This window comes from Parasteatoda tepidariorum, chromosome 12, assembly GCF_982258835.1.
Source record: "Parasteatoda tepidariorum strain Cologne lab strain chromosome 12, Ptep-v5.0, whole genome shotgun sequence".
Classification (NCBI taxonomy): domain Eukaryota; kingdom Metazoa; phylum Arthropoda; class Arachnida; order Araneae; family Theridiidae; genus Parasteatoda; species Parasteatoda tepidariorum.
This window is the reverse complement of record NC_141766.1, coordinates 2,862,372-2,878,458: the sequence shown is the minus strand read 5'-3', so window position 1 is coordinate 2,878,458 and position 16,087 is coordinate 2,862,372. Positions and strand designations below refer to the sequence as shown.

General features: G+C 28.5%; 1 protein-coding gene and 1 long non-coding RNA gene across 2 annotated transcripts; both read right to left on the bottom strand.

The window, feature by feature from the left end:
* Nucleotides 1-275: 275 nt before the first annotated feature.
* On the bottom strand, nt 276-4,282 carry LOC107448305 (uncharacterized). Its single transcript, XR_001584645.4, has 3 exons — nt 3,081-4,282; nt 750-782; nt 276-666 (listed from the first exon to the last, which is right to left on the bottom strand). It is a non-coding gene; the product is annotated as an uncharacterized LOC107448305 (long non-coding RNA).
* An 11,165-nt stretch (nt 4,283-15,447) lies between these two features.
* LOC147800909 (uncharacterized) lies at nt 15,448-15,939 on the bottom strand. The gene has a single exon (XM_087156062.1). It carries the CDS (start codon nt 15,937-15,939, stop codon nt 15,448-15,450), a length of 492 nt encoding a protein of 163 aa, XP_087012188.1.
* Nucleotides 15,940-16,087: the final 148 nt, after the last annotated feature.

The following is a 16,087-nucleotide window of genomic DNA, read 5'->3' as shown; positions in this document are numbered from 1 at the left end:
GAAATTTGGAATCAACTGAAAATAATTTTCAATATTTTAATGAGACTAAATTTCTTGACATACTCTTCCTCATCTAAATTAAAATTTACAATACTATAACTAAATTACTTTTTTACAAACATAACTTACTACTTGATAAAAAAAAATTTAAATTTCACTCAGTTTAGAAAAAAAAATTACTGTCATTTTCTTACAAATTAGTAAATGGTGGTGAGTATTTGAAAAAAAGTAATATTTTTATTATATATTCATTATTATATTCATTATTATATATTCATTATTATATATTCATTATTATAGATTCTCTGGTGCTATTACTTTAACTACATCACATTTTTCAGTTGATAACCCTTTGTGTAAAAAACTCAACGAGATTTAAAATGATTACATACAAATAAAACTTTGCAGTCTTTTCACAAAGTAATTGTTTTGCCAAACATGGGTTCCTTCATTCTCAAAATTTGAAACTATACACATTCCTTGTTTGTAAGCTGTTCTTGAATCTAGTACTTATGAAGTTTCGAAAAACTGTTTATAACCTTCTAGAATTCTGGTATTTTCGGTAGAATAAATACTTTTATCAATAGGTTTGGCACTTGCTATAACAATATTTTTTCCTAAGCCTTTTTCTTGACTAAAAGCATTGAAGTTGTTGGTACCTGTGTGCTAATGAAAGAAGATTATAAATTATGTAATTTATGCTAATAAAATGTATAAGAATTGAAATAACATAAAATTTGAATCCTTACTTTTTTTAAAGCCTCCTTTCAACCACAAAAATCCTGGAAAGGAAGGTTCTGATATTTAAAATATTATTATTATTACTATTTTATTTATTTATTTATTTATTTTTGCAGATAAAATGTGCCTAAGCACCTAAGTAGAATTTGTTGAATTTGTAGAATTGTGAATTGAATTTTACGCAGGGCGACCCAGCAAGCAAATTGCAGAAGGAACTGTCAACTGTTAAAATATTAAATGAACATCATAACCACTTAGATAGATCAAAGAGTTTGTGTTGAGTCTAAGAGGGCGGGATATGGCAGCTGATAAACACATAAGCAGTATTCATTTGGATGGTATTAAGACTCCACTTGTACTGTTTATGAGGATTATCTTTTTTACTAAAATTTTTTTTTTCATAGAAGCAGTTATATTTCAGATTAAAAAAATTACTAACATAGTTGAAAAAAAAAACTTTTCAAAAAAATTATTATTTAAAAAAAAAAAAAACTGTAAATATTATAAAGAATATATATGACCTTTTTCATGATCAATAAAAACATTCGAATTCATGTTCATGTTAACTACCCCCCCCCTCACAAAATACTAATGTGGGCTAAAGTAATATACATAAATCTGCAAAAAAAAAAGATTGCATACAGGGGCGCCGGCAAGGAGGTGCAAGAGGGTGCACTTGCACCCCCTGTCTTTTTTTTAAACAATTAAAGAGATACAGAAAAATAATTTTATTATAAAAAAACTTTTTAAAAAATATTTTTATTCAAAAACAAATAATTAAGTAATTATTGATACATAACAATTAAAAAATTGTTTAATCAAACAAGAATTGTAATCCTCTTGTTTGCTGTCCAAATCTGTTTATAACTTTTTTCTACAAAAGTTACTTTTTTCTACAAAAAATAACCGAATGCAGTCAATTTGTAAAATCTATTCATAAGTCGAACACTCGAAAGTAATTTTTTATCTAAACTGTCAAAAAAAGATTTTTTTCTTGAGCAGATAGCTAAGCTATATTTTTAAATTTCATTTAATAAAATATAAATAATATTATATTTTCTTTTAGTTATTAGTTTAACAAAGATGTATAACACAAACTGACTTCTCAGAACTGTAGAACTTCATCAGCACAATAAATACCAATGTTAAGCGTGCACAAACACGTTAGTATACGAAATTACTGTTTACAGTTATTTGTCTTTCAAAGTCAGTAGCTATGCCAGCGCCATCAATACAGTTTCTCGTGGCAAAATTTGCAAGTACAAGAAAGTCGTACTTTTTTTTAAATATCTTGTTAACAATGAAGAAATATATCTTGAAAAAAATTAACCGATGAAAGTATATGTAATAGCAAAACAAAATGTAATAACAGAATATTTTTAATTTTGGGGGGGGGGGTAGTTTGTTTGACGGTTGCACCCCCTTTTATATTATTCTGCCGGCGCCCTTGATTGCATAGTAAAATAATTATCGAAAGCAAAGTATTTATGAGCTTCTAAGTATTTTTATTTATTTAGATTTAATAAAAAAAAATATTTATTAACTTTTTAAGTCTGATATTTTGTTTCATTTAAAATTTGCTCCCCTCAGTTAAAGATTAACAAGAATTTTTTTTTATTTTTTAAATCATAATAAGAAATCAGCTTATTTCTAAATGCTATAAAAAATCCTATTCTTGCCGGTACTTTTTTCAAAATTTCAGTAAGATTCTTGGCGACTACAAAAAATTAGCGCTTTGTTTTCTTTAGCACCAATATTAGCCACTTCCTTTCCTACCTTGTGCACCCAACCAACTTAAAAAAAAACCCAGTTTCCATGACAACGGCTTGAGGTGAAATGGAGCGTAATTCGATTTGAAAATTTTACTACAAAAGCATTTAAGAATGCATTGACAAACATTCGAGTAATTATGTGACATTACAAACGAAAATGAGCAATATAGAATATGAAAATCAGATATTGATAAAAAGTTTTAATCCTAACAGAAAGTACTTATTATTTTTATTTTTTTTGTTCAGTAGAATGCAATTAAAACACGAACCTAGAAAATTTTCACCGGCAGAAATTTTGGCGGAAAGCTATGCTGCTTACAACTGCCGTATTTACCGTTTATTTGTCACTGATGTTGCATTATCTGTGCGCATAAAATAGATGTATCTCCTTATTTATTGAAAAAGAGCTAATATAGATTTTAAAATATTTAATTATTCATACAACGAATACGGTTTCCCAGAAAAAATTTGAAACTAACTCTTTCAGAACACAAAACAAAATTTTTAAAGATGATATGAAAGAAATGAACTGTACTTATTGCAAATAAATAAGAAAAGTTTACTTACCTGCAAAAGAAATAGACAATTTCAAAGACAACTTGCATGAGATGATAGCTGGCTTCGACAACAAAATCCGCCATTAGTCAACAGTTACAAGATAAGTTATCGGTCACAGTTAAAGTTTGTGCCTCTCACAGTACGAAAGTTTGGTGCAATCGATTGCGCCATGAATATATTTCTCGATCATATTTACCGATTTATGTTTCAACTTAAATAAAACAGTTTCTTATTTAACCAATTTATGGTGCAATTAGAAACTTTTCACCAAGTATGGGCATATATGGCAGTACTTCTACTTTCGTTACTTGTACCGCTGGTACAAGTAAATAGTACGTACTTTTACTTGCACTTCGCTACTTTTTAAATTTCGTACTTTTACTTGTACTTTCGTTACTTTTTTAGGAAAAAAGTACAAGTATTTGTAACGGAAATGTCGAATGAAATCGTTACTTTTTTCTAAAACTCGGTAAGCTTTCTAAAAAAAAAAATTATTAAAAAAATGCTTATGTTTTTTAATTTATATGATTAATGTGCAATATATATGCATTCACAGCTAACTTCGTGTTTAAATACCTTGACCTTTTAAAATTGTCATTCCTGAGAGGGAAAAGACGGCTCTTTTGATCTTTTTTTGACTGCAACTATCATTGTGAGTGGAGTGTTCGCCAGAATTGTGTGTCCAGAACAGTCATTATTCATCTTCTGAAAATTGCCTGGGATAAAGGATGACACGAATAGCAAAGGTTTTGAATACCAGTGGTTTTCATCTCAAGAAAAAGTTTCAGAATGGTAAAAAGTGCGCTTTGAAATTCTGTAAACTAAGTATAATGAATGTATACAATTTTAAGAAAAATAATTCATCCAACCTTCAAATGTGTGAAGGCTTTAATTATTCTGACATCTGTGAACCGGCTATTTTAACACCTGAATCTAACTTGACACACATGAATCCTTATCTTTGTGACAATCTGAATGTGAATGATTGTTACACCACATGCTTCTACAAACACTAAAACGTCCTTTTTTGTTAAATTTTGAAGTTTCAAGCCAAAATGTTTGATGAAATTCTAAGAAATAATCTTCAATAGTACTGTTAAGTTTCGGGGGGTTGGAATGAACAAATGTCCATATGAATACTGTTATCACTGCATGGGATGAAAATATTTTTTTTTTTTTTTGAAGGGGACAGACTTTTTTTCCTCTTGGAAAATAGTTTTGTTTAAATAACAAATGAACTGTATCTTTGATGTCTTATTGACACAAAGATACTTAGATTTATTTTGGTTTTTGCTACTCCTCCAAAAAGTAACCATAAAGAAGAAAAGAAAAAAACGTTGTTTCTCTTTTTATTCGCGGTGACCTGAACTAATGTGCATAGATTGAAATTTTTTATTTATCAAACTTTGCTTTAAGAAGACTTCATCTTTTTTGAAAAAAGTAAGTAATATTTTAATATCTAATTATTTTCTATTTATAAAATAAAATTTTATATTTATTTGAAACATTTTTCATTCATTTAAATATGTTAATTAAAAATTTTGTTAACAATGTGTGCGCATTGGACGCTTTTTTAAATAATTTAAATAACTAATTTCATATTACTATTGCAAAAAATTTTGGCACAAGTTTTACATTTTTTAACGTTAAAGTATTAAATTATAAAAACAATGCTTTATTTAATGGAAATGTAGTATGCATTAAAAAAAACCTAAAATATTATAATTTTTTTAATTTTGCAGCAAAATATTTTTTTTTGAATTATATTAAACGTAACATATATGCTATTACGTAAACGTATTAGTTATTCATATCATAAAATTTTAAAATAAAACTTTTGTTCATAATTTTTGATTATGAGTGGATATAGTATTACACATCGTTATTACAAATCCAAAAATTGCCATTATGAAATATTTTAAAGTAAAAAAATTTTATATTTAAAAACAAAATATAATTTGTAGTTTATTGGATTTATAGGGTATTCCTGCATATGAATGCATTTTTTTAAAATTTATTTTCTAGCATAAGTTATAATGTTTATCAAATTTGTCGAACAAGGTAATTGAATTATATTTGATTTTAAAATCATATTATACGATTATATTATAAATTTATATTATAGTATTTTTCCGAATTTAAAAATAAATTAATGTCCATAACTTTCAAAATTAAAAATAATTAAATAAATAACAACAATTTTGCAAGAACACTAAGGAACATAAGAATATTATTCAATAAAATTTTAGGTTACTTTGAATTTTCGATTTCCTAGAAATGTACTTTTAAATCGTTACTTTTTTTGTTTAATAGTTGTACTTTTACTTGTACTTTTTACTCGTTACTTTTTTAAAATAAGAACTTCTAACTTTTTACTCCTTACTTTTTTCAAAAATACTTGTATTTTTACTCGTTACTTTTTGAAAGTAAAGTTGCCATATATGAGTATGGGTTAAACATTTACCGAGTTTTTTTTACAGTGTATTACATTTTTAGGTTCTATAGGTCCCGCAGTGAACTGATCGTAAAGACACGATTTCCAGTAGAACACCGAAGTCAAGCATCACTGGCTGCGGTCAGTACGCTGGTGGGTAACCACTTTGATCAGCCTGCGTAGAGACCGAGGATGCGCGGTATCAGTTCTCGTGAAGCTGTTCTACCGCAAAGTGCTCAACTTTGAGCGCAGGTCGTCTGGCTACCAAAGCAAGAGAGCCATCTCTTATGAAAAAAAATCGAGGTATAAACGAGGTATATTTTAAAGGTATGAAGGTGGTTGTTATTTAAATACGTCGTTAGATAGAAAAGGGTGCAAATGAATATCTCAAAATCAACCTCAAATATACCTTAAATATACCTCCAGAGGCACATATGTCTCAACCTCAGGTATCTAATTTTATGCTTGTAGAGCTATACAACCTGTGGTGTGTCGTTTTACACTTCAGGTTATCATAAATCAACCTCAGGTCAATTTTGTTCTATCTCAGGTAATTATTTTTCAACCTCAGGTTTCTAATTTTAAGCTTGTAGAGGTAGATATTTTTCAACCTAAGGTGTGCCATTATACACTTCTGGTTGTTAAAAATCAACCTGAAGTGTATTTTCAACACTTGGAAAGGTTATTTTTTATTAACGTGATGTGTTCCATGTTCTACCTTAAGTTATTATTTTGTAACCTTAAGTATATATTTTTGTATTTTTAGAAGTATTAATTTATCAACCAAAGATGCGACATTTTACACTTCAGGTTTATGTAGCTCATCCTAAAGCTGTTTTTTTTTAGTACTTACGAAGGTGAGATATTATACGGACCACCTAGTGTATTAATTTTTAACGTCACTATATCAAAAATATAATATATATAAATATATTATATACATAAAGATATTATATATATTATATGAAGAATAATGTATATCATTACATTTTTCCACTAGTAGAGATCTTCATTTATCAACCTGAAGTTTTTAATATTGAACCTTCGGCAGTAATTGCTTCTATTGTTAAGCTATAAGAGAAAGTTTCAAATGCATAATTCTTCTGTAATTTTTATAAATTGAGTTAAATCATCTTGAAATAATACTTATCCAAATTCTACAGTTAGTAAAAACTATGTATGGGAACTCATATTTTTAGAAGACAGTTGTCTAAGGTGCTTGAATTTTTAAAGCTATAAAACTACAAATTTAAATAATTAATCAGCTGAACCTAGAAGAAAAAAAAATCATATTTACATTAATAGTGGCAGGTTTTAAAATATTAAAATATTAGAAATTGTTTTTTTTTATCATTTAAATTAACTGTATGAAATTAATTTTCTTTTTCAGATAAATAGTATTACTCATCTGCCATTTCTATTCAATTCTCGTAGCTAAAAAGCATGACAGGTTCCACAGCCACAAAATAAAACACACTGAAGAAAGTACTAACATTTACAGAAATTCAAATATATAATGCCAATCTTATTATGCAATTTTAACACTTTTTATTTTCCTATGCATCAGGTATCATTATGGTACTTGTAAGTTTGATAATTAGATTTTCTTTCTTTTTTCCAACAAATCTTTAAACTCAATAAACCTTGTCTATATTTTCAAACTTTTTGTCAAACTTCATGAAAATAGTTTTTTTATAAATTTTTGACTCTGATTCTGAAAATGACTTCCGTTATTGTCATTCACATCAGAGTTTCTTAAAAAATAGTTATTTTAATATTTTTAATCAGTGTAATCAAGAATAAACAATCGTTTAATAAATTAAAATTTTAAAGTTATGTACCAATTTTTATGCATTTTTTACATTCAATCGAATAGAACAAATTACAAGCTGATAAGAAGCATTTATTTTAAAGTTGTGAGTAGTGAGGAAAATATCTATGAGGAAATGTGAGGAAAATGTCTAAGAGAGAATGATTTGAAATAATACTTTTAAAATAAGTGGAGTATAATATCTCCTATATAACTTATAATACCGAGCAGAAGAAAACTAATAGTTAGTTGTTACAAACATTTGTTTAAATATAAAAACACATCCCATAGGATGAAATTCAAAAAACTTCATATTGCTTTCAACAATAAATGCTTTTATTTGCTATTGATTACTGCATAAGAAACTATACTGACTTATTTCTAAAAAATTTAATATTTCCGAAATTCGTTAATTTTTGATGTAGTGAATCATAAACAGCTGCATAAAAATTCTCATAAACTTGAAACAAATTGTCATATAAACTTGAAATCGGGTTTAATTTAATTCTGCTCAATTTTCTAATAAGTAATAACCATAGAGTAATAAATAGGAGGAGACGGCATGCCCGTTAACTCGTGAAGCCTTAACCGCAACCGCGGCGCCATATTGGTACAATCAAAACAAATCGAACTTCGTTGAACTAGAACTGTACGTGTTTAAACATTCTTCAAACTGAGTGATAGATTTTATTTTAGTCTATTATTGAAAATTATATTAAATCAAATAGAAATTTAAATAATGCAGTCTGAAAAGATCAATTTTTCAAATATAGTTGCATGCTTTATATATTAATAAACAGGTTATAATTATTAATTCACGTGTTTAAAAAAAATTGAAAAGAAACAGTTTTTTTTTTTACTAAGTGATACATTAAGAAATTTAAACAGTTTTATTTTCTGACTTTAAAAAAGTAGGTTAAAACTTTTTATAAGAGAACCTTTTAAAATTATTTATCTAAAAATGAAATCATTTTCTTTATCATTTTCTTTCTTCATTTATTTGAAAAAAATGGGACAAGTACCTGATACTCTTTATAATTATACGTAATTTTAATTTCACTTTCTATTAATCTATTTTTAAAAACATGGAAGACCATTAAATATTTATTTCAGTTTTTTATTAAAGTCAAAAGTCAGATGAAATTTTTTAGTTTTTACTGATTACAAATATTTACAGATTATAATTTTATAATATATATATATATATATATATATATATATATATATATATATATATATATATATATATATATATATATATATATATATATATATATATATATATATATATATATATATGTTTAATAAATATAGTAAATAAATGTGTGTAAAAACAAAAAGATTAATAAAGTTGTTCCTTTTATATTACTGCATTTATATTTTACAATGCTTGAGTTAAAAATTGTGAAACATTATGTACTTAACACTAAAAAAGATTCAAACATATATTAGTGATAATGCACTATTTAAACTTAACATAAAATACATATAACAAAATTAAAATAACTTTTTGGATTTATTTCTATTTTTAAGCTTATACGACACTTTTTAATAAATAAAAATATTTACACAGTAAAACTTAAAGCTTATGAGCACTAAATGAAAAAACCCAATTTCCCCCGGGTTTTTTTTAATAAAACCCAGGCGGGTTGGGTTTTTTCAAACCCTGCTAAAAAGCAGCAAGTAATTATATATTTACTCATTGTATTTTCAAAGCGTTGGCATTTAAATCTAGTGCTTTCCATGATTTCTATGTGCCTTAAAAAGACTTTAGTATTCATTTTATCTTTTAAAGTTCCATAAAAGCCTTAAAATTTGTTTCATCTGAGCCTCCACCTTCCTCTACTAACGTTTCAATTGCTGTGTCAAAGCTATAATTTATTATAGAGCATTCATTATTGATAATAATGCCTGGGCATTTATTTGCTCACCACTTTATGTATTTTGTGAATGAGAAAGAGCATTTCATGAGTGGAGTTTAAACCTCAATTGGAAAATAAATATTCCTATATATTAAATACTCTGGGTATTTACCTTTAAAAATAAATACATAGTTATTTTACGTTGCTATTTGTAAATTACAGTTTTGTACACTTCATATGATCAAGTGCTTTGCAAAAAAAAATAAATAAATAAATTAGACTTCTCTGCTTAGTAATAAAAAGTATGTTATGGACTAGTTTTATTACCCAAGTGTTTACTCAAATGGCTTAATGTTGATTATAGCTATTCTTTTAGCACAAACCAATATTTTTCCCTTTAAATATTCTAACTTTAAAGAAAAGTGCGTTTCATATTATTTTGTTTATATTCAAAATAGTGTGGTTTTAATGTGATATTCTTTGAATAAATTTTTAATGGGAAAGCTGCCCCCTTAAATAACAATAATATATTACTTTTAATGCCTAGATAAAATATAAAGGAACCTAAGTTCCCGAAAACTGCTGTAAAGTTCTTTTTTTAATTCAGTTGTAAAATAGAGCTGTCTTAAAACGTTATTTTTTGGGAAGAAGAAAAGAAACTAATGTTGAAAAATTGAATGAAAAAAGGTGTTATGTATTAACAACAAAATTATTTCAATCTCGTTTTCGAAATTTTCCAATCATAAGAGAAAAGATCAAAAACAACCTAACTCTTCCTCTTGAAACCTGAGCGGCTCCTCGAAGTTTCTGGTGGCCGCCGCTACTTGACAGTTACTTCACTCGCTCCAATAGGGAAGGGGAGGAATGCCCACTCCTTCTTATTTATAACTCCATGGTAATAACAATCTTCTTAGTAAATAATTAATGTGGGTAAATTGCGAAAAAACAACATGTTGTGAAAATAGCAGTTTTGTGATCAAACATGAAAAAGTGAGCTAGTACAGTTATTATCTTCCGATTGTCAAATATCTTCCGATTGTCAAATATGTTATCAACTATTGTTATCAACAATTACATGAATTTTGTATTGACCATGCGTTCTTGCATATATTCTTGATACTTGATTACATATATTCTTGATTTGAATTAGGAGAGATTACTTTTTCTTTTTGGTATAAATTCAGAACTCTTTCCGAGGGGAAGGCTGAGCTGTAGCTCGCTAGTCACTTCTTCTTCGCTGCTGCACGTGTGCTATTTACAGCTTAGGTCATCTCAACAATATCAGGGAACTGTGGATAAGCTCTGTATATATATATATATATATATATATATATATATATATACAGAGCTTTTCGTATGTGAATGTTGCCACCTTTTTTTATAAAAGTTAAACTATTCTCTGCCGTAATAAAATTAAACTTATGCGAACTTTACATACATACATACACACACATATATATATATATATATATATATATATATATATATATATATATATATATATATATATATATATATATATATATATATATATATATATATATATATATATATATATATATATATATATATATATGGGTGATTCTCACGAAACATGACAATTCGGAGCAAAAAATTCCTTCAAATTTAAAGTCTTCAAAATAATCAAAAAAATTTTTTGTATAATTCTTTAGATACACTTATAAATATCTCATAGACAGCAGTGTAGTTTATTGACATTTGCTCGAGAAGAAAAATAAAATAGAAATTCACCAAATTTTGAATGCCAGGAAAATGACATATTCCCTTAGAAGTTTAAGAAACAGTCATTTTAAGTTAATAGTAAGTAATTCAACTTAAGATTTTATGTTAGATGGACCATAAATTTCTTAAATTGATTCTTTTTACCCACTGTAGAAAGAAACAAAAAAAAATTTGTTGTTGTTATGTACAGAATAAAATTGTGTATAATAACACAGGCCTGCGATGAAAAAAATACAAGGGGCCTTATAGCTGAACTTAATGTATTTTTTGGTGCTGAAGTGGAAAATAGTAATGAAAAATGTCCATTCACGTCACGTTTTTTAGAAAAATTCAATATTACTGGAATTTTTATGAACATTTACCATAAAAAAATTTTCGTTTTTGAATTTCTTCCTTTCTTGACTGACCAGGATTCTACTTTGGTCAAATCTACAAAAGTACCCCTCTATCACTACTTCCTGTCACCATCCCATTTCTGTAACAATCTCTCTCTACCAATAGCGTCGCGAGAATCCTTATCTAGGCTCGCTGACCTCTCAAAAACACTAGCAAGTGTAATAGGGAGTCATTTTAAAGCTTGCGTTTTTCTGTGCGTTTCCTGAAACATGGCTTTGAGTTCAAGACATTGTAAAAATTTCCCAGATGACTTTTGTTATACATACGGCGAATATAGAGTTGCTAAAAATCGCATGAGGAGCATTACAGACTATGTAAGACACCTTGATCTAGCATATTTTGGCATGAAACTCGGAGATCAGGACAAATCTTGGGCATCTCATAAAGTTTGTGTGCAGTGTCTTATGATCTACGCTTATGGGATCAAGGAAAGAAGACTGCTTTACGATTTGGAATTCTAATGACGTGGAGGGAGCCCCAAAACCACTTTGATGATTGTTATTTTTGTTCCTGCCATGTTCGAGGGTATAACTGAAAGAATCAAAGACTAATATCTTATCCTGATAGCATTCCAACGGCCATACGCCCCGTTCCTCACGGACCTGATGTGCCTGTGCCTTTGCCTCTAACTGAATTACCAATCATCTCTTCAGAGTCTTCAGACTCGGAACATCCAGAAGTTCAAGGCTCCGATATCGAATATAAACCATCTCTAGCCGGTTTACCTTAGCCCTCCTCTCAGGTTAAGCTTAATGATCTGACTAGAGGTCTTGGCCTTTCGAAAGAGGCAGCTGAATTGTTGGGCTCCAGACTGAAAAAAAAACTTATTGGCCAAAGGACCATCTTTTTATTGGTACAAGAATCGTGAAAAGGAATTTATTAAGTACTTTGATGAAGAGGAGAACTTGGTCTATTGTTCTGATGTTCCTGGATTGATGAGCAAATTTAATGTCATCTACTATAAAGATGAGTGGAGGTTGTTTACAGATTCATCTAAAAGAGGCCTCAAAGCTGCTCTTCTTCATCATAGGAGCCAGTATGCATCAGTACCAGTTGGACACTCAGTATATTTAAAGGAATGCTACGAAAACCTGGAACTCGACTGAACAAAATAAAATATATCGACCACAGTTGGACCATTTGCGGTGATTTGAAAGTTATCTTCATGCTTCTTGGTCATTAAGGGGGATTTATAAAGTACCCATGTTTCATTTATGAGTGGGACAGCCGTGACAAGACTTAAACATTTGTCAAAAAAGAATGGCCGAAAAGACAAAATCTTGACCAAGGCACCAAGAACGTTATTCGAAACAGCCTAGTTGATCCGAAAAAAAGTATTGTTACCTCCGCTACACATAAAATTAGGTGTAATGAAGCAGTTTGCCAAGGCTGTTCCAAAAAATGGCAATTGTTTCAAAAACTTGTGCAAAAAGTTTCCAGTTTTATACCAAGCTAAGTTGAAAGAAGGAATATTTGTTGGTCCAGATATCCGCAAACTCATGAAGGATAAAGAATTTGAGATAAACATGACAGAAACGGAAAAAGAAGCTTGGGTTGCTTTCAAAGATGTCGTCAGTAAATTTCTGGGTAATTACAAGGATCCTGATTATAAGGAAATTGTAATGAAAATGCTGGACAAATTTAAAACGTTGGGTTGCTCCATGAGTGTAAAAATGCATTTCCTTCACTCACATGTGGACTTTTTCCCTGAACATTTAGGAGTAGTCAGCGAAGAACAAGGGGAAAGGTTCCATCAAGATATCAGAGATATGGAGCGTAAATATCAAGGAAGATGGGACAAGAACATGTTCGCTGACTACTGTTGGATGATAGCTCGGAATAAACATGAGATTAAGCATAAAAGAAGATAATCAAAAATAAGTTTCAGGGGAAAACGAGTACATACTGAAATAGAAACTTATGTCTTCTGTTTTTGACTTGTTTTGCTTTTTGTTTCAAACCTTCATGTACACATACACAATATTCGTTATTCTGGAATAATCGTCTATTTTAAGTAAGTTATCTCAATAAAAACAAATTAAAATGGCATATTGGTGATTTTCTTCTAGAAACCGATGTAAAAAGTTTGAACACAAGGAACTTATTGTTTGTCTCTCGACCAGAAGTAACTTCTGCTGTCTGGTAACAGTATTTTCCATTCATTTTAACCTATAAAAAATTAGCTGATAGCTCAAAAATAAATTTTCCTTCACAAGATTAAATTTTACATAGATCAAAATGAATGAAGAGAACAGTTACCGGACAGTACATGCAAAATTGTTTGAGAGAATTCCTTTCCAATTCGGATTTTAGCAAAAACGTTAATATCGATTTTTTAAAAAATCCTGATGTGATTGGGAAAAGTAAAGTCATTTTCGAAATCAGCACATCAAATAACTTATAAATCAGCAATAACTTCTCTTGTATTTTTCAAAAAGTTCAATTTCGCAGGCTTGTGTAATCAATCATTAAATAAATAAATAACTTTGATTACATCCAAGCATATTACAATCATACATAAACTTGGTATTAGGTTAATATTTGCTTTCCCTCTTTACAGTATTAACAGTTAAAAAGAATTTCTGGTAACACATCAATGTCCTGGCATTCATAAGCCAGGAAAATGACAGCCAGGATAATGATAAATTCGCCATTTTATAGCATACAACTTTACTTTAATTTAATATTTTGGCCGAAGACGTTTATATTCTGCAGAAAACAACAGTATTTCTTAAAATAGCTCAGATAAATCTATGTAGTTTTTGTTATTAATGATTTCAAGAAGCCAAGAAAATGACAGCATAAAAACCTACTCACCTTGAAAAATTTTTTGAAATAGATTTTGAGCTAGGAAATAGTTTAGACATGTTCAGATAGCAGGGTATCTAATCAATCTATTAACATAAGATATTGATTTCTGGCTCTATCTATTTTGGTTATAAATCACTAAATAAAAGTAGCCAGGAAAATGACAGATTTTCATGGGACAAACAAATTATTAACAGAAAAAATTATTTTGAACGACGTTTCAGTAAACAATACCCTCTGCGTATATTCTAGAAATGCTTACATGGGATAAGATAGAAAAATAATTTTTGAAAAATGTATGGGAAGTTTTGAAGCTAGTTATTATAGGAAATATTGTTTGGGACATGCCAGGAAAATGACATTTTGATATTCAATTAAATGTTTTAAGTATACAAAACAGTCAATGTTAGTGCAAAGTCATTTTAAAATGCTAACAGCTATGCTATTTATTAATTTTTTTTAAAAAAAATGTTCTTTTAGTATTATAGTATTAGATCTTGGAGCAAGGGACAGTGAAAATTGCCATGTTTCGTGAGAATCACCCATATATATATATATATATATATATATATATATATATATATATATATATATATATATATATATATATATATATATATATATATATATATATATATATATATATATATATATATGCAGTTACATACAATTACTACATCTACAACTACAGTTTTTCCCCTTGCACATACGCCCCTTGGCGTCGCTTACCATGACTGGATTTAACATTGCCCCCCGATTGAAATTCAATTACATAATTTCAATAAGCAATATAACAAACAAATAAATATGAATAATATTAGAATTATAAAAAATAATGAACTAAATTCTGCTATGATTACAATTTGAGAACAAATACAGTAGGATAATTTGTGCTTCTTAATATATATATATATATATATATATATATATATATATATATATATATATATATATATATATATATATATATATATATATATAGGAAAAACAATTTGTATTTTTTTTTATTCAAGAGGTAATATACAAATGTCTCTAACATTTCTCTTGAAAATTTTACCATTAGGCATACGTACATTTACAATTCTTATTTTTCCATCCCTAATTTGAAATATTTCCACTATTCTTCCAACTGACCACTGTGTGGCAGGAAGTTGCTCATTTTTTATTAAAACAAGAGTACCTTGTTTTACATCGCCCTTACTAAATTTTCCTTTGGTTCGACTCTGCAAATTATTTAAGTAATCTCTCTTCCACAATTGCCAAATTTGTTGACTAAATTTAGTTACCCTTTGCCATTTGGACAAATGAGTTTCCTTAACATCACTAAGTGGTGGTTCCTGAAGGCCATTTATTGGTCTCCCAATTATGAAGTGACCTGGACTTAATGTCCGAAAAATCGTCAAAGTTTGCTGACAATGGAATGAGGGGCCAAGAGTTCAATACTCCTTCTATTTCTGCTGGAATAGTTACAAATTCTTCAAGTGTCAATTTTTGGCTACCTATTACTCGTTTAAAATGAAATTTGAAAGCTTTCACCCCAGCTTCCCAAAGGCCCTCAAAATTTGGTGATTTGGGGGATATAAATTCCCATACAATATTCTCGTTTGAGAGAAAGTTAGACAAGTTTTCATCGCGGGAAGCGACAAGCTTCAAAAGTTTTTTAATCTCAACATTTGCTCCAACAAATGTTTTTCCATTGTCAGACATGATTTTCGAACATTTGCCTCGTCCACCAAAGAAACGTTTCAAACAAGCTATAGATCCTTGAGTGGTTAAGTCTGAAACAAAATCCAGATGTAGATAGCCTTTGTGCATAAGCAAATAAAAACAGCTACGAAAAAAGAAAAAAGGAAATTAATTTCATCCAGTTAATTTAAATCATAAAAAAACAATTTCTATTGTTTTAAAATCTGCCATTATTATTGTAAATATGACTTTCTCACTAATTCATATTTTTTTTCTT